Source organism: Amphiura filiformis, chromosome 7 (genome assembly GCF_039555335.1).
Source record: "Amphiura filiformis chromosome 7, Afil_fr2py, whole genome shotgun sequence".
NCBI classification, from domain to species: Eukaryota; Metazoa; Echinodermata; class Ophiuroidea; order Amphilepidida; family Amphiuridae; genus Amphiura; species Amphiura filiformis.
Genome location: NC_092634.1, coordinates 69,417,581 through 69,444,998, shown reverse-complemented (window position 1 = coordinate 69,444,998; position 27,418 = coordinate 69,417,581). Strand labels below are relative to the sequence as shown.

Here is a 27,418-nt window from a genome sequence, read left to right as displayed (position 1 = left end):
TTAAAATAATTGTCGTAAAAATGGATGCAAACTGTTCCTCAAGTTCAAAGGAATAGTTTTTACTATCGATGATGTCAAGTTCAGAAGATGTTCTTTGCTGTGTAACATGCTAACTAGACATCGCAGATAGTGCCAACTATTCTTTTTCTGAAACCTCTAAGCTTGGCGAACATACACAACAAGCAAAACTTTTGTGCCCCATAACTTCTCAACGATAGGTCGTATCCCAAACATTACATTTCTGGGATCCGCGGGGCCAGACGCACAATTTGACATGTTTGAAGGTTTTATTGGAATGAAATTAAATTTTGCCACCTATACGATCCTATGGGGTCATTTGGGCGTCTTTTTGAGGGTCAAGGTTTCAAAATATTGCTTGACAGACAGCAGATTCGAGTTCAGCATACCCAAATTAACACAAATAAACTGGTTGCCATCTTTGTTGCAAACTTGCTGCAAGGAACACGATTTTTCCAAAATAGAACCAGTCGAAAGGTTCCTCAATTGAAAGGCTCAATTTGGCGATCGATAAAGCAGCATTGTTTTCTCAAAGTTATTTTATCATGGACAAACGCAACTTGTTTCTGTGTGCACGTATACAAAGAATGGGGTCCCGCTATAGCCAGTTTCTACATTCACTGATCAGACTGTTTCACCCACTGCTGTGCGAAGCTCAGCATTTTCTACACGTTATCTGATAAATTTGGTAATTTCGAAATTGCCTGGCTACTGCTTTGGTATTCTTTGTTTCTTACGCATCTGTTCAGGCCAGTAGTATGTCTGTATGTCCTTTAATGGGGGTGGGGGTGGGGAGGGGGGTGGGGGTGGTGGGGGTTGGGGGGATAGGCCATTCTCAAAAGACATACTACTGGCTTGTACAGGTGCGCGGCAAACAAAGAACTTAAACTCAGTCAGTCATGATGTCTCGAAACTACACGCTTACTTCGTCGTAGCAGGTCGCATATGATCATTTAGATAGGGAGGCTGGGTTGCGGGCTGGGTTGGCTATTCAGCCCCCTTGTTGGACACCATTCTTCATCATCATTTCCATAGGAAGTTCACATCTTCTAGAATTGTAGCTAGTTCTTGTTTTGTACCGAGATAAAATTGGTCCAAAATCCGACGTGTTTTCTTCAACATGGGACCAGCGTATTTTCTGGTAGGGTTTAGTGGTTTGCCTGAACATATTTCGGTTATCCTGGACGGCGGTAAAGATGCTTGAATGTAAAATGAAAGAAAGAAATGTCAAGTACAGTATTAAAGGTTCGATCTTCAGTTAAAATCGAGCAATAGTATTTTTTGTACTAAATTGAGAATTATGTCATTCTTGAAAACATTGACTTGACCTAAATCAAACGTCATTTTAATTGCAGAAGGTTGTCGGTGACGAATAATACATACATGTACTGTGCATGTACATTATAGTTATATTGTCGGTAACATGTCGGTCTTTTTTACATTGGACCATTTTGGAGCACCGGATTTGTGTCAACGTGATATTTTTTTTCTAACCTTACTCTTAAAGGCCCAAATTGGAAAGCCGCAATTCCCATGGAAAGATCAAACAGCAGGCCAGACCATGGCCAGACGGTAACATGAGTAGGTTTATTTCACCTTGAAGGCATGGATAGTCTTGCAAATATTTGCTAACTTTCCCCTGTGCCACCCAAAGTGCCATGAATGAGTAGGACTACAATTGGTATTTACTGGTCAGTTTATACTCCCATATTATGTTATTTGTTTCTAGCTGTGGCTTTGCGACAATCGTACCCTTTAATGTCCTTCAATGTATTAAGGACTCAGAAGAAACAAAGGTCACCTGACTAGCCCATAAGGCACAGGATGTCCTTGAATGTTTGGTATCGTATTTTACCATCATGACTAGGAGGGTTCTTACCTAATTCTAAAAATGCATAAACTTTTGGAAGAATTTCTGGACACATGTAATGCCAGTCTTCCAGACGTAGAAACATTAGTTGATCACGTGGGAACACATTCAACCAATCACGTACATAGACAGAATATAAGCCGATGTTCAGTCGCTGAAGAAATAAGATCAAAACGTGTTTCAGTGTTACTATAATTATAATGTAATAAAATTCCTACAATATTTTCTCATTAAATTTTCCAACTAAATCTCATCTTACTTTATATGGTCCATTCCCACATAGCCAACATTATTATATGACTGTATAAAATATGCCTAAAAGGGTTGCAGTCGTCTTACCAAGGGGTGGGGGTAGGTAAAGAGGTTTGTTCCATCTACTAATTTCCCAGTGTGTAGATCACTCAAATAAACGCTCAAATGATTCGAATCTATAGTATACAAACCATCAGTGAGCTCATTTTAGCGAAAAAGTTTTGACCTATCATCGTACCCTGGGTTAGGGTCCTGCACGTGGATCCTGGGGCTAGGGTTGGTGATCAAACTTCGACTGTAGGGTATTGGGCTACTGACGGTCTTAAAAAACCCATTCTAAGTGATAATGACTTATTTAGCTACACATCCGTAAAAATGTATTACCCCTTTTAGACTTGCCAAAAATTGCTCCCATTTCCGGCCTGCCAAAAAAAAATCTTGACCCTTCAATGTGTACCAAAAATTGCTTGTCCCAACCCTTTTGACCCAGACCTACCATGAATGGCTTGAGCTCCCTTTCGGCTTACCAAAAATTTTACCATCTCACAGGGCTAACAATTCATAATTATTGCACGTTAGTAAATTGAGTGGTATGTACCAGGGCCGTGATACACTTATTAGAGAGATTGCGATGTTCCAAACGCAGCACGTGGAACGTACGTTTTCACGTACGTTTTTACGTACGTTAATACGGTGTTAAATATTGCTAGTCTCGGTTCCAAACTGGATTGTGCTCATTCGTCACGAAGGAGAACAAGTCAGCTGGAATGAAGACTATAACATTTGATCTAATCTAATCTAGGTCGATAGAGGGCATAGTGATTGAAAAAATAACAGTTAGCTGAGTCTCTGCCTAATTCAAACAGGCCGCTTTTGATTTTGACTAAAATTTTGACCTACAGGCTGATAAAACTTAATTGTTTTTTTGTGCTCCCCAAATATTTTAGTTGCCCCAAAACATATATTTTGGTAGATTAAAGATCACTACATCCATACATCATGACTTTACTTACAAAATGAGACTTCTGAAAATTGGGCGCGTTGCATGGACTTAGACATGAGGTAAAATCAGCATATTTCAACGTAGCATCGGCGTTTTATTCTACGTTGGAATCCAAAATGGGAAATCGCAATGTCATTTTTTGTACGCAAAGTATCACACACATTTCAATGGGCAATCTCTGCGTATGAATATTGCGTTTAAATTTAGTCCATTGATGTATCTTTATTATACTGATTTGTTACAAACAAAAAGGATCACAATAATAATTAGACTTTCCTTCGTATGTTCATTATCTTTGACTGTTTTTAACATATTGTGAAATGGACAAACTTTGTGCATTTTCAACGATGTATCTATCCGGGAGCTAAATACGTGACCTCGCTTCGATACAGGAGAGTGGTTTTGAATAGATCAACGTCCGTCCGATGTCTACGTTTGGAAATCGCAATGTCTCTATTAAATCTATGTAGTGGAGTCACTTCCCTGTAGTGAATCACTTCACGTCAGTTTGATTGACACATCGGCAGTTTGATTAACAGTCGCTTGGCATTTTGAGTACACATACTCGTAGTAACGTTTAACCTACAATTTACGTACGTTTGCACGACACAATTCTGCGTACTGCTTTAATAGCCAAACAGACTTATCCCGTATTTGATTGACTGTTGGTGGGCAATTCAGTGTCAAACTTCTTCAAGATGGTGGACGCTGAGTGCCACTTGGACCCTTTGCGGCAAAAAAAAAATGTGACTAACTTCATTTGCGCAAACGAGATGCTTATCTATAATAGTAGATTACTCCAAAATCCTTGTGTGTACTTACTACTAGCTGCCGTTTTCCGTTGATTTCCTCTTGATTATAAGCACACGCTCGATGTGACGCAATTTGAAGACAAGCGTTAAACCAATCGATTGTCCCAATAACATCATTATGAAAAGTCTCTGCCGTCTTCGACTTACTTCCAAAGAATATATAGTCAGAATATAGCCTGCATGAAATAAAATATTGTGTAAATACACTCTTAACGATCTACTCATTTTTTATAGAAACTTGTCAAATTATTCCCAATTCTCTTTGGCCATGTAGAATAAAACTAGGTCGCGAAAATATAACATTAGGGCTTGGTCTTAAAAAAACGTGAAAGGTATGTATGTTTGCACCCCTCATTCAATTAATACTGGAACTTAATTTTTGCAACTATTGCTACGTTGCGTCTGGAACCATCAGACGTCATCAGGCAACTGACCCGCTGGGCTAGTCTATCGGGACGATACCTAGCCGTCTATCGCGTGATCAGCCCAACGGGTCAGTTGCCTGATGAGTCTGGTGGTTCCAAACGCAACATAGCAATAGTTGCAAAAATAAGTTCCAGTATTAGATTTACTACAGTAGTTTTCCAGATTTTTCCCAAAATGGCACGACTCTATCCCATGACCCGCTCCATCTCGCTAAGTTATTGAGACACTGAAGTTGTAAGTAAAGTGATTTTCCAAACTAATCATCCGAACAACTTCAAATTTGGCCAGATTGTGTACCTTGGTGAAACTTTTAATTTTCACGCAAAAAAGTCTGTTTAAAAATGCACGGTTGCCATGGCAGCGGTGGCCATATTAAATTTTGAGGTAAGTTTGTTCAATTCTGTTTTGCCTATTTGTTTGTGATAATCATGTCTAGGAAACGCATAGAGCGGATTTTTAAAATAAAACTTTCGGTTTTAGCGTTAACAAAAAGTGCGCAAATGCATCGTTATCCACGACACTGAAATAAAGAAACCCTCACACCAATTTTGGAAAATGTTACGCCCGCTCTGAATGTTTGACCGACAAAGAATGAATCCAAATAGCGACAACCCGTGCTGAAGTCCTGCCCGCGAAACTATCACGTGACTTCACTACGGAAGGCGATTCCAGCCACCGGGAAAATAGTGAAACTATCACGACTTCACTACGGAAGGCGATTTCAGCCGCATGGATAACTGTGTTTTCATTCGACAAGCGAATTAAACTGCATTATCCACGACACTGAAATAAAGAAACCCTCACACCAATTTTGGACCTCTTGTCAGTCATTCAGAAAGAACGCATAATTTATCCGTGCAATGCTTTGAGAAAATTCATTGGAATCAGCCAGCTAATATTTATTGATTTATTGGTCAACTTTTTCGCTCGCGGTAATTACCCGACCGAGCCTCCCAAACAATTACTTCGAAAGCCAGTTGCGCCTATAAACCAAAAGTTCCCTTAACCGGGAATGCACTATCTAACGATAGAGAAAATATAAAGACTCCATCTAACAATGGATAGAATATAAAGACTGCATCTAACGATGACAATATAAAAAGCCGCGGACTTACATATATCAAAAGAAATTAAATGGCTGACCCCTTTCTCATTTTCATATTATATTCATATTTAGATTACATGGTGGGCATCAGTAGAAACCAACGCCAAATCTTCTAGTAGGCAAATACACACGAAGATTGGAAAGACTAAATAGAATTTATTAATGTAATATATGTATAATTATGTACATTAAATTGATCATTTTAGAAAAATGATCCAAAAAACTGCCAACCAAGTTCCTGGACAAGTCAAGGAACTTGCCAGACTCCCCCCCCCCCCGCCCCCTCTGTTTGCAGTTTATGCTTTTCATGCCATCTACTCCTCCGCCGTGCTTTGCGGTGAAGAAAATGATTGACGGTTCATTCAACCAATGCATTAGCCATGTTATATTTGGAATACCCAAAAGTCTGACAGGTAAGTGCAATAAATACTACTAGGTGATAAAAGGTTTAGGCTTTAACTAGGTTGACGACATGACACTGGATCAACCGACATGAGCATTCGTACTGTTGGAAATGAATACCTGAATAATTTGTTTATTGGCTAATTCTTCCTATCTTTTGGGTAGATTTACGTATGCGAAAACCCAATGCCAAACAAAGCAAACAAACCCCATGATAATTACTTCATTATTGGAATTATTGGAATTTTCATCCCTCAGAGCCTACATGTGATGTTCACATGTAGGCTTTTCATATGTCACTGTCGACTTCTCATAGCCATTGTTATATTTGCCTAGATTGGAATAACCCAACAAAAGAATATCTGAATAATTCGTTATTGGCTAATTCTTCTTATCTTTTGGGTAGATTTGCGTATGAGAAAACCCAATGCCAAACAAAGAAAAAATGCCCCATGATTATTAGCCTAGTTCATTATTGGAATTATTTGATTTTTCATCCCTCAAGGCCTACATGTGATGTTCAAATGTAGGCCCTATATGCCACTGTCGACTTCACATCTTTTGACAAATGCCCATACATGTTTCCTGCCCACTAAGGTGAATTTCCTTTTGTCTCTGGGGTCAACTAGGTGACCCTATTTAACATTCTGACGTAAATACACCGTAGAAGATCATACCGTAATTTGATTAATAAATAATATTTATTTCTTATATAGCGCAAACATCAAAAGAACTCAAGGCGCTTTACAAAACATGGTATTAAATCCACATACATTTGTAAAAAATGAGAAGAATATTTGAGTTTACAATATTTAGAACATACAAAGAGTTCGAGCAAATATATTAAAGCCAGTTTAAAAAGACAATCAAAATATTGCACAGCGTAAGCCTAAATGGACATGATTAATCAAGATGCAATTATCTGTGAAATATACATTATAAACCACGCAAAATAGCAAACAATGCACATAGTACATATTGCACAACATAAATGCAACAGTAATTTCGAGATCAAAAAAGCAAGAAGCCATGCAATATGCATTATGCAAAAAATTTAATTTGTCTTCATTTAATAGACACAATTTAAAACCACAACTCTGTCTTACCAACTTGCGTTGAAGATTTCTGTTCTTTGTTTGATAGGTAAAATAAGAGCATAAAATACCATAACTTGATAATAAGGATGAATTCTGGACTTAATTTGATAGATCCAACTAAGCAAACTATTTACCTTCCATTTGTTGTGTAAAATCGCTCTACTACATTAACTATATATATGTAATATGTTACTATGACTTTTATGCTGCCTCTAAGTGAATACCTAAGTCTATATATAATAGCCCTTTTGATAGATACCATTAAGAAAGACCTGTAATACTATAAAATTGTTTAACTTAATGACCATGAAGAGATCTGGTCTTCGTTTGGTAGATACAGGTAAGAAAATATTTGCCTCAAATTTGTTAAATTTCCCAAAAGGTAAACATAATTCATCTTTTTTGTTTTATTCATCTGAACCCCGTCAATAATATATAGTAATAATAAAGAAACATTTATGAAGCGCTAAAACAGAAGTCGCTACGCGCTTGCAAGGCATGCCCTAAATACCAAATTATACAACAAATTATAAGTACATCAAACATGATAATTCAAATTCAAATTTACATATCAAAATAACATCAAACTACAGAAAGCATGATAAGCACACCAAAACTATATAAAGCAGGTAATATTGAAACAAAATTATAGCAATATCAACATAAAATCAATGTACATGAACATATGCCATAGAGTTAAAAAGAAAACCACCGGGTTTTTCGATAAAAGCAGAAGAAACATCCGTGGGCCCGTCACCAAGAAGCCACTTGCACGCTATTATTAAAAATGACGATGCGATAAAGAAGTAAGGGGAGAGGTTACTAGTACTTCACCCTTTATGGATACACAGATCCAAAATACACAAATGGCAAGGCATCAATATTTGCGCATAACGTCTGATTTGATGAGTAATATTCCAATCCCATTGTTTTCTGCCATAACGCTTGTCGCTATTTGTCCAACTCGCCAAAGTCAAGTTGTTCGATGTGGAATGACCCTTGTTTGTACCAATATATCAAAGATAATTCATGCAATAACATGTTTGGTTAGTCGAGGGCTTAATGTATGGAATTTTATTAATTGAATGATCCATTGATGGCACCAAAATTATTCTTCCATTCCCTCCAACTGTATCCTTACTATGCTTCCTGAATTGTTTAACCTGGATAGATTGCCAAAGAATTGTATAAGCTCCTTCCACTGATACCAACTTGATATTAAAGTGTTGACCTTTCCATCAAGCTATGAGCTGATCTTCGTCTATTGCTCACTGCCAATACCCATCCATAGCCATGTTAGAATTCAGTTCCATAATTGCTGATGCTATTTTTACTAGCCCGAAGCACTGTCTAATATGTTAATATTCGAGATGCAATAATACTCAATTTGAGGAAAACACTGTATTTTAATGAAGATGTAGTAGATCCTTTGTTATCTTTGCCTGTACTAAATATAGTTAGCTTGTTGTAGGCCTACATACTATAATTCTCCCCATATAGAAGTTCCTGTTCTTTCTTCTATCGTCCTTCCTTCTATCCCCCGTCTCGTAGAATCCATACGACCTGCAATTAAAAGACAGAAGAAAAGGGAAGCAAATCCTGTCTGCAACTTTATAGCCTACACTGAATACTGTATGTCATATACATGTATGTATATTATGAACCTCATATATATTCTACACTCCAACTCCTTTATTAATTTATACCACTTTCACTTTCAGACAACCTTTAACCTGCCAAATCTGTGATGAAAACAAATTCTAGTTGATGCCGAAGAATATCAAATTACATTTTCATTTAGTTTTGTTATTCGCCAAGACGGAAACACGCATGGCTTCCACAATAAAAATTTTTGCGCTAAACTGTTTGAAATTGATAATAAAATTCGCTAAATAACATAGCCCTTAGGCCTATATCCTCAGAGAAATTTTTCAATTCCGAACAGAAATTTTGACATGATTTTTTAACCTCACCAGTATGGGATTCATAAACATCCATACGTATGACAACCCATCATGATATGTTATAGAAAAGGCCACCCGCATGATTCATCAATCTTTAGTATTCATGAGTACCAATAATTGTGATAACACTTTATAAGAGTGATCACTGTTCATGCTCCATCGGCTACGAGTTTATTACGTAGCGTGTAAAGATTGGTTACGCATTCATGAGGTTCTAATTTCTATTGTATTACTTTCTGATGTGACATACACGCATCTATTCAATTCTATGTCACTTCAATCATGCTTCAATGAACATGGTGCATAACATGATGACCATAGAGGTCGCGTCCCTGAAATCATGATTAGATTACGTAGGCCTATTTGTATTGTTATAAGAAAATTAACCCAGGTTTTCTACCCATGGCCTCCGAGCTGAAATACAGCAAGATTATAACGTTAGATTGAAATGCAACCTGTATTTTAGAATACTAAAGTAGTTATCTGGATCTATTCTCCATGGCTAATTTCTAAAGGTGGGCTAGAACCCAATTATTCACTGCTAATAAAACTGATTAACGGCAAAGTTTAACAAATTTATTGATGAAAGCAAATATCTCACCGATTTATCACCTGTTGTTAGTCATCGGTCGTTGCCATTATGTTCCAGCATAAAAAGGTCTCGTAACGCCTGGCCTCCTCAATATAGGCCTACTTGAATCGAGTAATTTACACAAATTTATGCAGACAGCATCTTGATTATCTTTCGCCGTCACAGTTTATTCCATGTGAAGAAAGCTGTATTGTATAAGCTTGCTGATTTAATACGGCCTCTTCGTTGTCCAATAAACATGATAAATAGAGAGAGAAAAAATGTTACGCCCGCTCTGAATGTTTGACCGACAAAGAATGAATCCAAATAGCGACAACCCGTGCTGAAGTCCTGCCCGCGAAACTATCACGTGACTTCACTACGGAAGGCGATTCCAGCCACCGGGAAAATAGTGAAACTATCACGACTTCACTACGGAAGGCGATTTCAGCCGCATGGATAACTGTGTTTTCATTCGACAAGCGAATTAAACTGCATTTTGGCGCTTATTTTATATACGTGTCTATAGACATATAAATTATGTGCCAAATTTGAACGGAATAGGTTTAAAATGATGCGAAACGACATTTTGCTAAAATTGACGTTTTAAGTTTAGAAACACTGAATATGCAAATTAATAATAAGAATTGCAAATTAAATCGTAAAAAAGATATATTTCTTTTTAAATAGGTTTAATAATCAGTTTAACTACAAGATTGTCAAAATTGCCTATTGGAAATGTGTGTATAGGAAAGTGGTTTAAATTTTGCGTTATCTTGTTGACGTCGACGTCTATGAACCATAAAATGAGAACCGAATGTTCAATTTCTTTCAAATAAAAAAACAAATATTTAAAGAGCCAAAATAAATGTGAGAAAACCCTAAAATGACTTATACTGGGTGTCCCAGAAAAAATACCGAGTGAATAAAATTGAACATAAGTAGGGAAATAGACATCAGAATCAAAAAAAGAAATTAACGATTACATAATGCGCACATCAATGCAGTTCATTCCAAGTTTGATCATCAGGCGCTTTTTACATACTCGCTCACCGTTTCCTAAAGTGTGTGTATCTCATTAAATTTAGTTTACATTATCTTTTTTATTATCCGACTGTGTTATGTTATTCATGCTTTCACTGACGAAAACTATTTGTCCGAGAAAACTATGATTTCTGCTATTGGAAGCTTTTTAACTTTAGTTATTTAGGTTGTGCAAATATGTTATATTTTAACATTCCAAAGAACATTTGAGCCAAGAATGACAATAATCAAGTGCTTACTGCTTTTAAAAAGATTTAAACTTTGTATTACAATTTCTTGGAAATATTCCAAAAACATTAATGTGTGTGAGAAATTTTTTAAGCCAGCGTGAATTCTTTATGCAATAATTCTTTATGCAATATTTACATCAACATTAACGAAAAAAGATATTTACAAGTACCGAGCTCCATCTTACATGCAAGCTTTCATTTTCAATATCGTGTATGTTTTCAAATTTGAACAAAACCTAATTAAGTGTTTTGAAAGAAACAGATTGTTTAAGGGGGTACTACACCCATTGGATTTTTTTGCGGGTTTTTTGCATTTTGTGAAGAAATCAGAAAAAAAAATTGGTCAAAGTGGTATGCAAAATGAAGGGGCAAATCTTCTCGTTCTATTGGTGACATCGGTATCAATGTAGCTTACATGCTTTTAAAGGTAGAAGCCCGGAAGAGGTACATAGGCATGCATTCATGAAATCGAGTTTCTTGAGAATTTCAGAATTGCTATCGTAAATCCAATTACACACACATTTTAAGCATTTATGACAGACGCTAAAACTATAAAATTTATTTTTTGGGGGAAATTAATTAATTATGCACAGCTTTGAAAACATTAATATGCATCAATTTCATGTTATCAATGAAATTAAACTTATTTTCCCCTTCCAGTTGACAATGATATGCAAAATTTGTGTTCGCAAGGCAGCATATTTGTTTCAGGGTTGATAAGGTTGAAATTAAAGAACAGTCAATGTCTTGGTTTTAAGTATTAAATGATTTTTATGGCCGTCAGACTAAGTAAAACACGAACATTGAATATAACGTGAAACGATGTACGGCAAGTATGTGTTTGGGACAATTAGTTAATTTCTCGCAACTTATTGCACAAAATCAACTAAAATGGGAACATAACCAGTGTATGTTGGAGTATAATTAATATGCCACCATTTGTACTTACATCGGACACCTCAATCCACTCCATTTTCACTTGAAACAACCGCTGCCAGTGTATGATATTTCCATAAATAAGCGTCGCCATTTTAACTGAATTTTGCATTTCGGTGTTGGGCCGTACTTGCTACAATTACGATACCAGTGGTATCGTAATTGGTATCGGCTACTTTTGACAGATAGCAAAAATAAAATGTACTATTATGAAACGTATTGAAAACTAAAATATTTGAAAATTGAAAACAAATATAAGCAAATATTCTAATCTGTCATTCTCTATTAGCAACTTCAGGTAGCGAATAAATTGTTTGTGGTATAGTGATTTAATTCCAATGGATTGTCCCCCCATTTGCAACTAGACTTTATGGGTTATCCTAGCATTTCGGCTTTTTGGTGTCTTTGCTTGTATCCATGTATTTCATATATGCTAAATTTGTGATAATTTGTGATTGATTATATTTATTGCTCTTGTCGATTTTGCCGAATAAATATGAATGAATGAATGAATGAATGAATGAATGGGATTGTGTATGGGATATACACTCATCGGCATACCATGCCTGATGGCGTGATATTTCGAGTGATAGAGGTGAAGTTTATGATGCTGGTATTTTTGTGCAAATTTCCAATGTTTTTCGCTTCCAAATGTATTGGGAACTTTCATAATGATTGCATATTAAAGACCCATTCAGTGATCCCAGCGCAAGTGTAAAAAAATTAAAATTGTTTGTAGGATCACAGGGGTTGATGTACATAGACCGCGATCACTTGTTCAAAAAAGTTCAAAAAAAGATAACTAAGTCGAAGCCAACCAATTTGCATGTACTAGGCCTATATGGACGATAATTGTACAAGGATTACTTGGCGACTGCCAAATTTGAAGAAAAAAATCGCCTTCGGCTTAAAAATCCGGTAAAACTTGAAAATTTATGAAAATTCAGCTCAAAATCCAAGATGGTGGCCGTAAAGTTAAAATTGTCAGAAGAAGAAAACTAAATCGAAGCCAAGCCATAAGATGTCTGACATGATAGGTAATTGCATAGAGATTAATTGGGGACTTTAAAAAATGAAGAAAAAATTGGTCTTTGGTTTCAAAATGCAAAAAAATTGCAAAAATCCAAAATGGCGGATATACGAAGGCATTCAAATTGTCTTTTGGTATTTTTGAAATGACAAATTTGGCAAAAAACGAAAAAACCCCAGCAGTACTGACGAAGTTGAAGCCACATTCAAATACACGATACTGTCAGTATCTAAATTACAGATTCGTAACGTAAAATGTCTTTCGGCTGAACCACTCGCAGGCTATGTTTAGCACATCTATGACAATGACAAAGGTACAAAAATCTGAACTTTGATGATTTTTACTATCGTCCGGATGAGAAAATCACTGAATGGGCCTTTAACTAGGCCTATTTTATCATTTTAGAAGAAAAAAAGAAAAATCTAAAAATTTGAAACGATCGTATAGGCCTACAAGGCTTTAAAAAGAAAGTTGTAAGCTTGTTGCATCTATAGTTGATTAAAGTGATGTTTGCTACTGGTTTTATTATCACCTGTGTTGTTTGTGTTTACGATTCGTAATCCCACAAAGAGTAAGTTTAGTTCATTAATGTGGTAGGCCTACAGCCACACGTGCCCCGCATCCCCTGAACAAACACATCCTACTCATTTCAGGCGCAGATTTTAGGGGGGAACGCCGACTGACCCGCTACCCCCCCAAAAAAAAAGAGAAAGGCGAGAAGAGAAGAGAAGAGAAAGGGGAGGTGAAGAGAAAAGGGAGAAAAGGAGAAGAGAAAAGGAAGGTTAAATTTCACGTAATTGAGTAGGCCCATGCTTAATAAAAACCCGCACAGTCGGGTCGATTTGAAGTAGGTCCTATAATAATGGCCTGCGATTATTTTAGGCATTGGGCTTGAAGGCGGGTCCGCATCCTAAAGCATGTGAAAATTACTGCGGCCCCGCCGATATGCAGGGTCCGTCACATTTTGCCACCAAAGTCATTATTCCTGCCGACTTCATCGATTTATGCACGGCTTTTACCATGTCTACGAATCTCGAATTTTGCAAATTGAGTTCGGGCCCTTTTTTTTTTAAAGCAATTGATTTGAATAGTGTAAAAATGATGCACCAAATGGCTTGAATTGGACCAGGGGTGCAAATTGTGATTTCTTCCTCAGGAGCAAGGTTTTTAGACTCAAAATATCCTCAATCATACCATGCATAAATAGCTTTATTCTATATTTCAAAAGATGGGAATGTTATACATATTGTGTATTTTTAGAACGACTCAATGTTAAAGTCTTCAAGTTTCCAAAAAAGACTTTATATGAGAAAAATGTGCGCGCGTAGCGAACAAAAAAATGCTATGTTACACTAGTTTTAGGCTCCTTTCCCCTTTTATTTTCCTTTACCCCCCCCCCCTTTCTTCTTTCATTTTTTGTCAGAGGGAGTACAACTTGTTCAGTGCTTCATGGTTCTTCTTTTTAAATTCTGTCAATATTAGTATTGATACACTGAATTCCTTCATAACTTTTGTTCCCATAAAATCCTCATTGCTGCCTCTCTATAAATTTCCTCAGATATGATTGCCGCCTCTGTAAATTTCCTAAGCTATGTGCCCTGTTTCCACCTGTCTTCATCCAACTTCTTTTTTTCCTGTTAAATTATATTGAATACCTCCTATAGGCCTATGGTGATGATTATTGTAAATTTCCTCATATCCCATTTCCATATTCTAACACCAACACCTTCCTCTTTTTTGCTCTTATGTCTTGAACAATATTATGAATTCCTCCAAATTGGCACAACCAGTGTCTTTAAAAATTTCCTCTTTTCCATTCAGTAGCTTCACTGCCTCACAGCCCTCCCCTAAGTTGTACCTCACTCCTCGTCTTTTTCTTTCCTCTTTCCCCCTTCCTCTACTCTTTTCTTTTCTTCCTCCTTTTTCCTCTCTTTCTTTTTTCTTCCCATGGCATTATTTCCTTAATTTTAACTCTCATTTCCTAGGAGCAGTGCTCCCCGCTCCCGCACAATTTGCATCCCTGATCATTTTGCAAATTTTTCAAACAGGAGGGAACATCCGTCCTCAGACAGCGTAGTGGATAAACATATGACCATTTTCGCTCTTCTTTCGACATTTGCAAATTTCCTATGTTAACACAATTTATAGGGAAAACTTGTCCACGGAAGGTTTCATGGACCGTCATTAATTTTACAAATTTGCGGCTTTTTCAACTAAAATTTTACACTATTAATAGTGCCAAAATTGTCCACCAAATCGCTTCAATTAGATTTTCATTTTGCACAAGTTTCTTCTGAGGGGGAACATCCCCTTAGACAACCCCTGCGTCGCGCAAGTTAGCTCCGCAACCATTTTTTTTCATTTCATTTTATTTTATTTTTTCTAAAATTCGACCCACCCCTGACTGCTCTAGATCATGGAAATACTATTTCCATGTCTAGATCGACAATCGGTACCAAAAGCTGGTATCGCCCATCCCTATGGAGATTGACATAGACGCAGGTGGCATAGGAAGCGCAACACGTGACGTACGAGGCTGGCGAAGATACAGGCTGACAGCCCCATTCAAAATACACGGTTAGCAATTACAAATGGAAAATTAACATACTTGCAGTGTGGTACATTGTCGTACCCCGACGGTTTTAGAGTAAAATAATTTTGCTTTGACACCACATAACAAATTTAGAATTGTTTGTGAAGATTTCATGATTATGTGTTAATCCAATGGCGACCTCAAAATTGGCGATATCGCTTCCATCACCGCCTGATAGACGTATTACAGGAATATCGCTAAAAATAAGCGTCCTTATCAACCAGTCAACTTTACGACAAAAGGTGAAACAGGACACTTTTACAAAGTTTTTTCATAATTTTATTATTTCACATGATCCGTGCATATATCGCCTAGCTATAAATGAAAAAATATTTTTTAGACCAATCAAACCAATATATGGGTGTAGTACGCCCTTAAAAGAACGAAAAAAAGAAGATTTTATCGAACAAAATATGAAGCCCATTGACAGTGTTAACCACTAGTGCGCATTGTGTTGAATGATCTTTCTTTCAAACTTGGAATGAAGTGAATGCATGCTTTTTGTAATCGCCCATTTCTTTGCAATCAGTCAACCGATTCCAGTAAAATTAGCGTATAAGATGCAGAATAAGATTGGCTACACGCTGGTTTTTAGATATTTGGATTCTGGTGTCTATTTCTCAACTTACGTCAAAATTCATTCGCTCTGTATTTTTTTCTGGGACACCCTGTATTGCACCATGAGTAAGTTTTAATATTTCCCAGGAGAAAATTAAATTAACGACCAAGTACCATGTAATTTCAAATCGAACTATTGCACAATTGGCAACTTCAGTGTCCCCTTAACCCTAACGCTCTGGGTGGGATTCGAACCCGAGACCCCTGGCATGCCAAGCACTCGGCCGGCGACACTTTGCCACGGGTCTTGGGCTTCGCTGGCCAGCGAAACCGTGCCTATATATCACTTAGGGTATTTGCGTCATCACACCACGTGGCATGCACGCACGAACAGCGCATATTTCAAGTAGTATTTTGTAGTATACAGGCGGGTTAGGGTTAAGGGCTCGGATAGTGACCTTGTCACGTATTTTTGTGGGATCTGAGAGCACATTCCATTTATGAGATCTGAAAGCATATCGAATTGTATTTTAAAACGAGGAATGTTATTCTGATAACAATTAATTTAGATTTTTTGAAATTCGCGATATAATACACATTTTATGGCAAATGATTAAATTGTATAAACTTTGTAAATATTATGATATGTACTTAAAGTGTATATTGCTGGGATGAAAAGCCGTCGATCATATGAAAATTTTGACCTTTCATATTGAAGTTATAGATCCCCCAAAAAAAAATACCTAAATTTTGTTGGTGTTTTTGAAAAATGTGTATATCTTCAATATGAAAGGTCAAGATTTTCAATTGATGGTCGGCTTTTTCTCCCAGCTACATACACTTTAAGTACATATCATAATATTTACAAAGTTTACTTCGAGGACAGTTAAATATCAAAAATATCAAATGTTAATAATTTGCCCAATGACATTCTTCGTATTCAGAATTCGATATGTCTGATGGGCTCTCAGGTCCCACAAAAAATACTGTGCAGACGTTGCTATCCGAGCCTTAACTTAAATGTATGCAACCTATTTGTTTGTTTGCTCTTACCGATCTGTTGGATTTCTTAAAATCACCAATATTTTAGAATTAGGTAAGATAGTATGAATTATATCGGCGATGACATAAGGTGGTCCGTGATCTTTACAAGCGTCAAAATCAAAATATTTACGCCACTTGTGATTATCCCACATCGTTGAGGCAGATCCATCGCCTATAAATGTAAGGTTGAAGAACATACAATTCAATGAATACGTGTACTATTTTCCTGTAAGCAACTTGTTTAAAAAATATATTTAGAGCTCACGAAAAAAGCACCTTAACAACAACAACAATAACACAACAACAATAACAACAACAAATATACAAAAATATCCATTATTGAGTACACATATTGACGATCTAATAAACCAGACATGGATCTAAGATATTGCAGAACGTGTTTATAGTGAGCCAGCTTGTCCGTTATTTACCGTACTTAGTATATTAGCGTATAAGTACAGCGAAATCAATAATGTTATTGCAGTGTACTATTTAGTTAGGGCAAAAACTTCAATCTGGTGACCACTCTCTGGCTAGTAAGGTTTGACGATTGATTCGACTTCTATGGACCATTTAGAAAAACAATAGCCTCCATGTCCCTCGCGATGATGCCGTAATGTCAAACTAATATCAGAATCGGAATCCTTGTACTCGACATATCCTAAAAATTGTGCATGATTATTGGTGCTCTGGTTCAAAACTTAAATTTTCAAAATGGTGGCGGCGGCCATTTGGGATGTTGGCCTCTAGCGAAAAATGCCGGGATTTTCGCGAGGGACATGGAGGCTATTTTTTTTCTAAATGGTCCATAGAAGTCGAATCAATCGTCAAACCTTACTAGCCAGAGAGTGGTCACCAGATTGAAGTTTTTAACCTAACTAATTTCCGTATACAGCCAGAGTTCAGGTGATTTCTGGAACACATGTTGATAATAGACCTAATTAGATATATGATGCAGTATTCATACATAAAATGAAATGTCACTTGTATATAGTGCCATGATTATAAAAGCAATAATACCTGCCGGCAGATTCTTAAACGCTTGCGAAAGTTCCTGCAATCTTATTTGTTATTACCCGTGTGATATGACGCGATATATAACGGGTCAGCACGTGTTCATCGACGCGATACGCGTACTCGCTATTTGAACCAATCGGAGGCGCATAGCAACAACGGGACTGATCGATTCAAAGTCCTAGGTAATTCCTTGTAAAATGTAGGATTTAATTTAAAACAATGCCTCTTTGGGGGTGGGGGTATTTTTGTTTCTTTGCTCATTATTATACTTTGAGGATGTTGAGTACACCAGGCACAAAAAGAAACTCGTCAGTATTATAGTCATCTCTGCTGTTCAACAACCTGATAATTTTGGATTATTCTGAAATATACATTTTGTTAAATGGACTTTGCTTTCTCATTTGACACCCGAACAAGAATTGACCACGATATGCGCATCAAAAGCCTCAAACCATAAAATCAAAAGTTGCAATTTCAACAATTTCCAATGGGAACGCATCGTTGTATTGCATACAAGCACCACGGGCCAATCAATAAAGCACACAATGTAACAGGCAGAATTTCATTTTGGAGTTTGAGGTTTTGGAGGCGCATACCTTGGCCAATTATTGCTCGATTTTCACGAACAGGGTGTCACATGAGAAAACATGTATATTTCAGAATAATCCAAAATTATCAGGTTGTTGAACAGGAAGAATGACCATAACTGACGAGTTTCTTTTTTTGACCGGTAAAGATTATGAGGGGAGTGTAAAACTGTCACCCTTGGCTAATTTGATAATAATTGCAAGGTCAAAGTGTACATGACGGTAACAATTCAAAACCTGTTAAATTTTGTCAAAACTCAAGTCAAAATATTCCCCCAATAACACAGATTCAGTAAATGTATGAGTTTGACCTATCTAAGAATTATCCTTCCCTAGTTGTGAACAAAAGTTTAAAGGTTAAAGTTCGGGTTCTATACAAGCGGCAAAACCCATAAAAAAATGTTCTGATTTTTATAAAAAAAATTCAAGCACGATTTACCAATACATGGAACTCTGACAGTGAAAAGACACTGTTGTTATGGCGCTATTTTCTTTCTATATTTCATCATTTAAATATATCGCTCCGCGGTCTTTCTCTCATCAATCATGCTCGCTTTTTAGTCGACAGCTAGTCATAGAATGAGACAGACCACAAGCGTATTCAATCCGTAATCTATATTATGTTGTGATACTTGTGATACTAACTGTGAGATCCATTTGCCATGTATCTGGTATAAATTCTAAAAACCAAATAACTGGCTAGTGGATTTCATATCAGTTTAGCTTCATAACACTATTATCAAAATGAATAGAAGGTTGAATCCCAAATGACCAAATGTTTAACATTGACCTGAAAACCTTTTTTTAAATTTTGGGTAATATAAAGGGTATAAAACGTTTCAATAACTTTCAAAAAACGTTTTTGAAAACTTGCTGTAAAATATTCAAAGTGTTGACAAAATATTTTGCCCAAAAACATTATAAGAACTTTTTGACAACATTCTTATCAAAAAAGCTGTTGTAGTATTTTTTCTTATAAAATCGTTTTCATGACCTTTATATAAACCCGACATTTAAACCAAAAATGTTATAGGCAGACCTTTATATATGACTTTGCAAAAGTCTTGAAAACTTACCAACTATGAGGTTCTGCTTTCCCGTACCATTTGTCTTAATTATTTCAGAAATATTATAATAATTGTGAGAATAGTATTTCAGTGTATATTCTGCAGAGTCTGGAAATTTTTGGGAAACAAATGAAATGATTGTGATCCATAATCAACATTAATGTGACATATACATTCATTACAAATGGGCCGGCTGGCAGCTCAAATATGTGGCCTGATTTCAGAAATAAACAGAACGATATTTTTGGATTAGAAAAACATAATCATGTACATTACAATCATGTATAAAAATCAGAATTTTGACAACACTTGAAGTCTTGAAGGCCCCCTCATTATGGCTTTAAAGCAAGTCTCCGACAACCACAACATTTAATGTTACCCTATACAATTTCGGTGCCCGGGAACTTTGAATATCGCGTGTTTAGAGACCACGTGATTCGTGCTTGATAATTATTTTACGTATACTATCGACAGTAGCGGCGGAAGCATTAAATTGAATTTAGATGAAGACGAGCGTATATTGTTCAGATTTTACAATATTAATATGCGCGAGAAGTATGGGAAAAAAATCAATTTCAGACTATTTTATCCAAAAATTAACATAAAAATTGCTATATAGAAGGCCAGTGTGCGCAAATGCGCAAAATTGTGCAATTTTACCATATTTTGGCCCAATACATGTGTGTTTTACGGATGCGCAGGGCAAGTTTGGAGGCCCCCAAATTTTGGAGGCCCAATGGTAAATCCGGCCCTGCCCTCAGCGGAGATTGAACTTACACCGGTCACTCAATTACCGGGGGAGATCTAATTTCACTACAGTGTACAAAACACCATAATATCATAAAATTGCTAAAATCCCTATCGAGGATAGAGGACTAATTTGCATAAATCAAAATGGCCGCTTATGCATAGTTGGTCATAGATGGATGGCCATTGGATCAAATTATACATGTTGACGGCATTTTTCTTACAAGCTGACAACCCCTCGGAACTTTATCCCCATGTATCACTCTGTATGGACTGGGGTGTTGCCAAAAATACAAATTTAATTTTCAATAATTTTTTGTTTGACGCCGGTAAGCCTTCAAAATTGTCTTTACACATACTACTTGATATCAGATCTACAGCCTGTCTCAAAAAAATTGTGCGAGTGAAAAGCACCCTCTATGGCAATTAGAGAATACCGTTGTGACATAATGCTTACATCAACGTCACGGGCGCAGTCTTAGCTCTCAAATGCCGTTTGTTCTGTTCAATTTCGAGATATGTTTAATTAACAACGAAAGGGTAACATCACAATTGTGCCACTTTTACTAGTAGTATGGTCGTTGAAGAGGAAAAACAGTGGCTACCAGGAAAAAATTGGTAAAAAGCTGATTTTTGCACCAGACAAGCAGAATATATCATAGAACATCATATCCAAAATCCGAAAAAATCCTCTTTGGGGAATTCGTTTTATCCAAGATGGCCGCCAAAATGGCCGCCACAACATATAATTAGCTGTATCTTAGCTTCTAAAGCAGATATGATGATGATTTTAGTGTCTTTGAATAGGTTTAAGAGGTCAAAGAATTCAAATTTGTACAAATCTAACACACTGATGACTTCAATTACACTGAAATCCAAGATGGCCGCCAAAATGGTCGCCACAACATATAATTAGCTGTATCTTAGCTTCTAAAGCAGATATGATGATGATTTTAGTGTCTTTGAATAGGTTTAAGAGGTCAGAGAATTCAAATTTGTACAAATCTAACACACTAATGTCTTCAAATCACACTGAAATCCAAGATGGCCGCCAAAATGGCCACCACCACATATGATTAGATATATCTCCGCTTCTGAAGCATATATGATGATGATTTAAGTGTCCTTGAATATATTTCAGAGGTCAAAGAATTCAAATTTGTACGTATCTAAAACACTGAAGTCTTCATTCACACTGGAATCCAAGATGGCCGCCAAAATGGCCGCCACCACCACGTGTTATGTTTAGGTATATTTTGGCTTATGAAGCAGATATGATAATGATTTTAGTAGCTTTTAGTGTCTTTGAATAGGTTTTAGGAGTCAATTTTGTATTTATCTTCATAAGTATATATGTCTTTACTGACACTGCAATCCAACATGGCCCTCAATATTGCTAAAATCAAACAATTAGCTAAATATCTCAGCTTCTGAAGCCAATATAATGGTGATTTTAATCTTTGAATAGGTTTTTAAGAGAATGTAGGTTTTAAGTGTCAGAGAATTGTTGCAATTACTTAAAACCCGGGCTTATAACACTGAAGTACAAGTCGCAATAGAATCCCAAATAGCTGCCACCACATGTGAATATATATCTCAGCTTCTGAAGCAAAAGTAGGTGTCTTCGTTCTCATCTACAGGTATATCGCCTCAGCGTTTTGGCAATGTTCTCCTGTGTAATCTTCACAAGCTGTGACACATTTAAGTCCATTTTTGCGACAGGATCATCCGTTATTTACACAATTCCTGGAGGAAAGTTTACAATTGTACCGTACAAGCTTAAGCAACTGGCTATGTGGTGCTGCATCTAAATTCGTAAGGACCGGTGCTAGAACGATGTCAGAGTGTTTCCATCCCCATTGCTTTAAATTGGATTCAAGTCATTGTTTGTTAGCTTTCTCCAAAGTATGACCTGTAAAAGAACCCGCTGCTCTTTCAGTAGGTGAAAGCTTTTGTAGATAGCTGTGGTGCTTTATTTGATGATACCATTGCCATGGATTAAGCGAACCTTAGACTGTTTAAAGAATCTTCTTCTCTGCCACCATATAAGACAACAAATAATCTGATGCCAGCTGTACCAATCTGTTCTAATGTCGCCTCAGGATCGCTCATCTAGCTAGGATGATATCTGCTGCAATTCTTTTATCTTCTTCAACAAACTTGTCTTTCCATGTCCAAATGTTGCAGAAGTTGAGTCGCAACCACTCCATGCATGGATAAACAGGAGGTCTTGAACTTTCCAAACCACCAACCCTTTCTTCTCTGAATGGAAGTAGATAAGATATCAGCCATAGTCTGGTCTCAGTGGTACATCAAAAGGACAAGTATATCTGTGTCATCTGCTACTACAGGTACTTCTCTTCCTTGTCTTGCAAATTGAAGGGTACATTCCACTATTAAAGTGTCAGGATCTCCAGTACTATTGTGCACGATCTGACATCGTACGACTCAGCAGCGAGATAAACTGACTGTTGTTCTTCTCATTCGAGAGGAAGGTCTGCTGGTCATGATGAGAACCTTCATAGATTCTGTGAGCTGAATATGATAAGAACAAATGCCAGTTTATCTCGCTGCTGAGTCGATGGATGGTGCACAATAGTACTGGAGATGCTGACACATTGATAGTGGAATGTACCCTTCAAGACTCCTTCCATGTTCAAGACAAGGAAGAGAAGTGCCACTGGGGACCGGAATATAGCTGATATCGGTGGGTTGGAAAGTTCAAGACCTTATTAACAACGTTGGTGAAGTATTGACATTCCATCTCAGGTCCTGTTTATCCATGCATGGAGTGGTTGTGCCTCCACTTCTGCAACATTTGGACATGGAAAGACAAGTTTGTTGCAGAAGATAAGAAGAAAGTTCAGCAGATATCATCCTAGATGAGCGATCCTGAGGCGACATTAGAACAGATTGGTACAAATGGCATCAGATTATTTGTTGTCTTATGTGTTGGCAGAGAAGAAGATTCTTTAAACGGTCTGCGGTTCGCTTAATTCATGGCGGTGGTATCATCAAATAAAGCATCACTTGATCCACAAAAGCTTCCACCTAGTTAAAAAGAGCAGCGTATTTTCACAGTCTGAGTGTTCTTTTGCAGGTCATACTTTGGAGAAAGCTCACAAACAATAACTTGGATCCAAATCAATGGGGTTGGAAACTCTCTGACACCGTACTAGCACCGGTCCTTATGGATGTAGATACAGCACCACAAGGCTTGCTTAAGTTTGTATGATACAAATGTAAACTATCCTCCAGGAGTCCTTGTGGAAATAACGGATGTTCCTGTCGCAAAAAGGGATTTAAATGTGTCACAGCTTGTGGAGATTGCAGAGGAGAAAATTGCCAAAACGCTGAGGCGATGATTATACTTGCAGTTGAAGTCGAAGATAGCTACTTTTGCTTCAGAAACTGAGATATAGACAATCATGTGGTGGCAGCTGTTTTGGATTCTATTGTTACTGAGCACTTACTTCCGCGTTTTAAGTAATATTGAAATCTGCAACCCCTAAAACCTACATTTTCTTAAAAGCCTATTCAAAGATTAAAATCATCATTATATTGGTTTCAGAAGCTGAGATATACAGTTAAGCATGTTTGATTTTAGCCATATTGAGGATCATCTTGGATTACAGTGTGAGTGAAGACTTGACTTAGTACTTTAGATAAATACAAAATTGACTTCTGCGTCACCTAAAACATATTCAAAGACACTAAAATCATTATCATATCTGCTTCATAAGCCAAAATATACCTAAACATGTGGTGGTGGTGGCCATTTTGGCGGCCATCATCTTGGATTCCAGTGTGAATGAAGACTTCAGTTTTTTAGATACGTACAGATTTGAATTCTTTGACCTCTGAAATATATTCAAGGACACTAAAATCATCATCATATCTGCTTCAGAAGCGGAGATATATCTAATCATATGTGGTGGTGGTGGCCATTTTGGCGGCCATCTTGGATTTCAGTGTAATTGAAGATATCAGTGTGTTAGATTTGTACAAATTTGAATTCTCTGACCTCTTAAACCTATTCAAAGACACTAAAATCATCATCAAGTCTGCTTTAGAAGCTAAGATACAGCTAATTATATGTTGTGGCGGCCATTTTGGCGGCCATCTTGGATTTCAGTGTGATTGAAGACATCAGTGTGTTAGATTTGCACAAATTTGAATTCTCTGACCTCTTAAACCTATTCAAAGACACTAAAATCATCATCATATCTGCTTTAGAAGCTAAGATACAGCTAATTATATGTTGTGGCAGCCATTTTGGCGGCCATCTTGATAAAACAAATTCCCCAAGGAGGATTTCTTCGGATTTTGGATATGATGTTTTATGATGTATTCTGCTTGTCTGGTGCAAAAATCAGCTTTTTACCAATTTTTCCCGGGTCAAAATGTCCAACGACCATCCTATAGGGAAGAGAGCTGTAGTACATGTAAATCAATGATAGCTGATGTTGATGCGTCTATTTCACTCCTCCTTTCGGGGCGCATGCATTAGACGCATCAATATCAGCACGCGTGCATTATTTTGTCTAATATCTCTCCCAACAAGTAATACGCGTTCATAAACCTATAACATGTATAAGTGCGCAATATTTGTTTGTCTTTTAATATGTCTTAAAGGAGTATTTCGTGATCCTAGCATCCTCTTTTTATGACATTTTTTCAGTACATATCCACGAAAAAAGCATATTCCCAAAATTTCAGTTGATTCCGATATTGCGTTTGCGAGTTATGCATGATTATGTGTATTACACTGCTCCATAGACAATACCTTGTAATTTCGTTCTGGTGCACCAGAACGAAATTCAAATTTCACGATATCTTGGCTAAATGAATTAATCTGCAAGAAATATTTTGTACATAAACATAGCCAGAGGTTTCCAGTGATATAAAAATCTCAACTTTTTTTGAGAAAAGTGGGGGATGAGGCTGTGGATCACGAAATGCCCTTTTAAGTGACTAAGAGAACAGCATTTACCATGATAAAATCATTGACATGCACATGTATTTAATTTTTACAGCAGAATGCGAAATATTTATTTATCTTTTAAGTGGAAAAAGAGAATGATCATTCCTGCATCATGATAAAACAGTAAAAACAGTCAAAAATTTTCGTATTGTGTTATTGATGCATTCTTTGGATTTCACGAAGGAACTCTTGATAAACTTGATGCTATCACTGTTACATGTAAAGCCCTCTTCCCTAGTAAAAGTGGCACAATTGTGATTTTACCCTTTCGTCCTTAACTAAACATATCTCGAGATTAAAACAAGCAAATTGAACAGAACAAACGGCATTTCAGAGCTAAGACTACGCCCTTGACGTTGATGTAAGCATTATGTCACAACGGTATTTTCTAATTGCCAGATAGGGCGCTTTTCACTTGCACAATTTTTTTTGAGACAAGCTGTAGTGTAAACTTTATTTTATTTACCAACAATTTGTCTCCATTTCCAATAGTGAGGTTCTTTTACTGAGTGAACAACGTGATGATGTGCAGAAATTTTAGCCCACAAATCTGTTGTGCCCGCTTTGGGAAATCCGGCCAAAAAGAAGGCAGGTAAACATAGGATGTTATTTTCTTCTCTCCAGCAAGGATTTCGTATTCCTTTCATGAATTTGGTAGGAACGCTTTCAAATATCTGAGGAAAAAATAATGTTGGTGTTAAAAGTAGTATAATTCAGGGGCGTAGCAAGAGCCTCGGGGGCCCATGGACAAGGACCAGTGCGGGGCCCTTTTGCCATGGGCCAGAGCCCCCAGGTGCCCTCGGCATGTTCTTTTTAGCCCGACAACACCATGTTTAGGATCAAAATATGGTAAAATTGCAAAATATATCATACTAGCCCTTTACATAGCAAAATTCATCTTCATTTTGGACTAATTATCTGAAAGTGCAAATTTATTACTCGCGCAAATATGCTTAAGCCTATCTCTCTCTAATTTGCAATGCTTCTGCCACAACTGTCGATCTTTTAGAAGCCCCACATGCCTTCCTCACGGTGAGTTTGGCCTGGCTCAGGTAAATTCGGCCTTGCCTTTTAGCATCTCTTTAATCAGCGCTTATTTAATTTTCTCTTTTGCTTGGGGCCCCTGAACCCTCGGGGCCCATGAACTTTATCCACCCTTTCCCCCGCTTGCTACGCCCCTGGTATAATTTGATTTTATACACGAAGGGTGATTCACAGCTATACCCCTCTAAGGTCGTGTTCATACGAGCTGAATATTGAAGGTGTCACCTCAAGTGCGTCCATATGGTCAGAATCTGTCCGACCCCCCGAATTATCTCTCTAATTTCCGACATCTTAAATTTTCGGCCTCTGTCTGGACGCGACTTGTAATATAATTTATTGTTACGAGATTTGGCAACTGCTATTTCCTGCCTGGTTAATTATTCCACACACACAGCATCCCAGACACGTATCTATTATAAATTAGACAATTTGGCGAATTGGTAACTCAAAAATCTTTTACGGTCTACATTTACCAAAAACCTCCCATTTTAAAAGGGAAATCCCCAAAATTGGTATTTTTATAGTCATTTTACGTCACATTTTGTTTTTTCAAATGTTTTGAAATATTTAATATAACTTAAAACATAATTATGTTAACCTACGAGACAATATTCTTCTTATTACAAAAATGAGAACGCCCATATTAAAATGAAAATTCTAAAAATCACTATTTTGACCATTTTAGACCTATCAGTATTTTGAAGCTAAATTTGGGACGATTTATAATAATTCTTTGAAACATCAGATAAGGTATCAATCTGTAGCTAATAAAATTAATCAGGCATTCCTATGTATTTAATCAATTGTATCAAGTATTACGACCCCTCAAAAGTAGTACGGACTTTTTTGTTGTGCTGTGTTTAGCTCTTACCGTTGCAGCCATATTATACAACTCAGGAGGTATTTGCCTGTGTCCGTCATCTGTTATCACAACTGGTCTTCTTTCAGGACATTCAGGAATCGAACTAATCTCCTCCTTAGCTTTGTTTAACTGGGTGAGAATGGTTTCATTTACAT

The 27,418-nt window shown here is 36.9% G+C and overlaps 1 protein-coding gene across 1 annotated transcript; it reads right to left on the bottom strand.

Annotated features, from left to right (window-relative positions):
* Positions 1–842: 842 nt before the first annotated feature.
* On the bottom strand, positions 843–27,418 carry LOC140158048 (carbohydrate sulfotransferase 15-like). The gene is made up of 6 exons (XM_072181295.1): positions 27,273–27,418; positions 25,824–26,031; positions 16,965–17,127; positions 3,966–4,131; positions 1,898–2,042; positions 843–1,217 (listed from the first exon to the last, which is right to left on the bottom strand). Exons 1-6 carry the CDS (start codon positions 27,282–27,284, stop codon positions 1,042–1,044), a joined length of 870 nt encoding a protein of 289 aa, XP_072037396.1. The 5' UTR covers positions 27,285–27,418; the 3' UTR covers positions 843–1,041.

What these genes read in the sequence shown, in the direction of transcription:
- LOC140158048 (XM_072181295.1), bottom strand. An exon ending in TTAAGAAATCCAACAGATCG is followed by an intron (nt 4,132 to 16,964) that starts GTAAGAGCAAAC and finishes TATTTCATGCAG; the next exon opens with GCTATATTCTGACTATATAT. An exon ending in ACGGAAAACGGCAGCTAGTA is followed by an intron (nt 2,043 to 3,965) that starts GTAAGTACACAC and finishes TTATTTCTTCAG; the next exon opens with CGACTGAACATCGGCTTATA.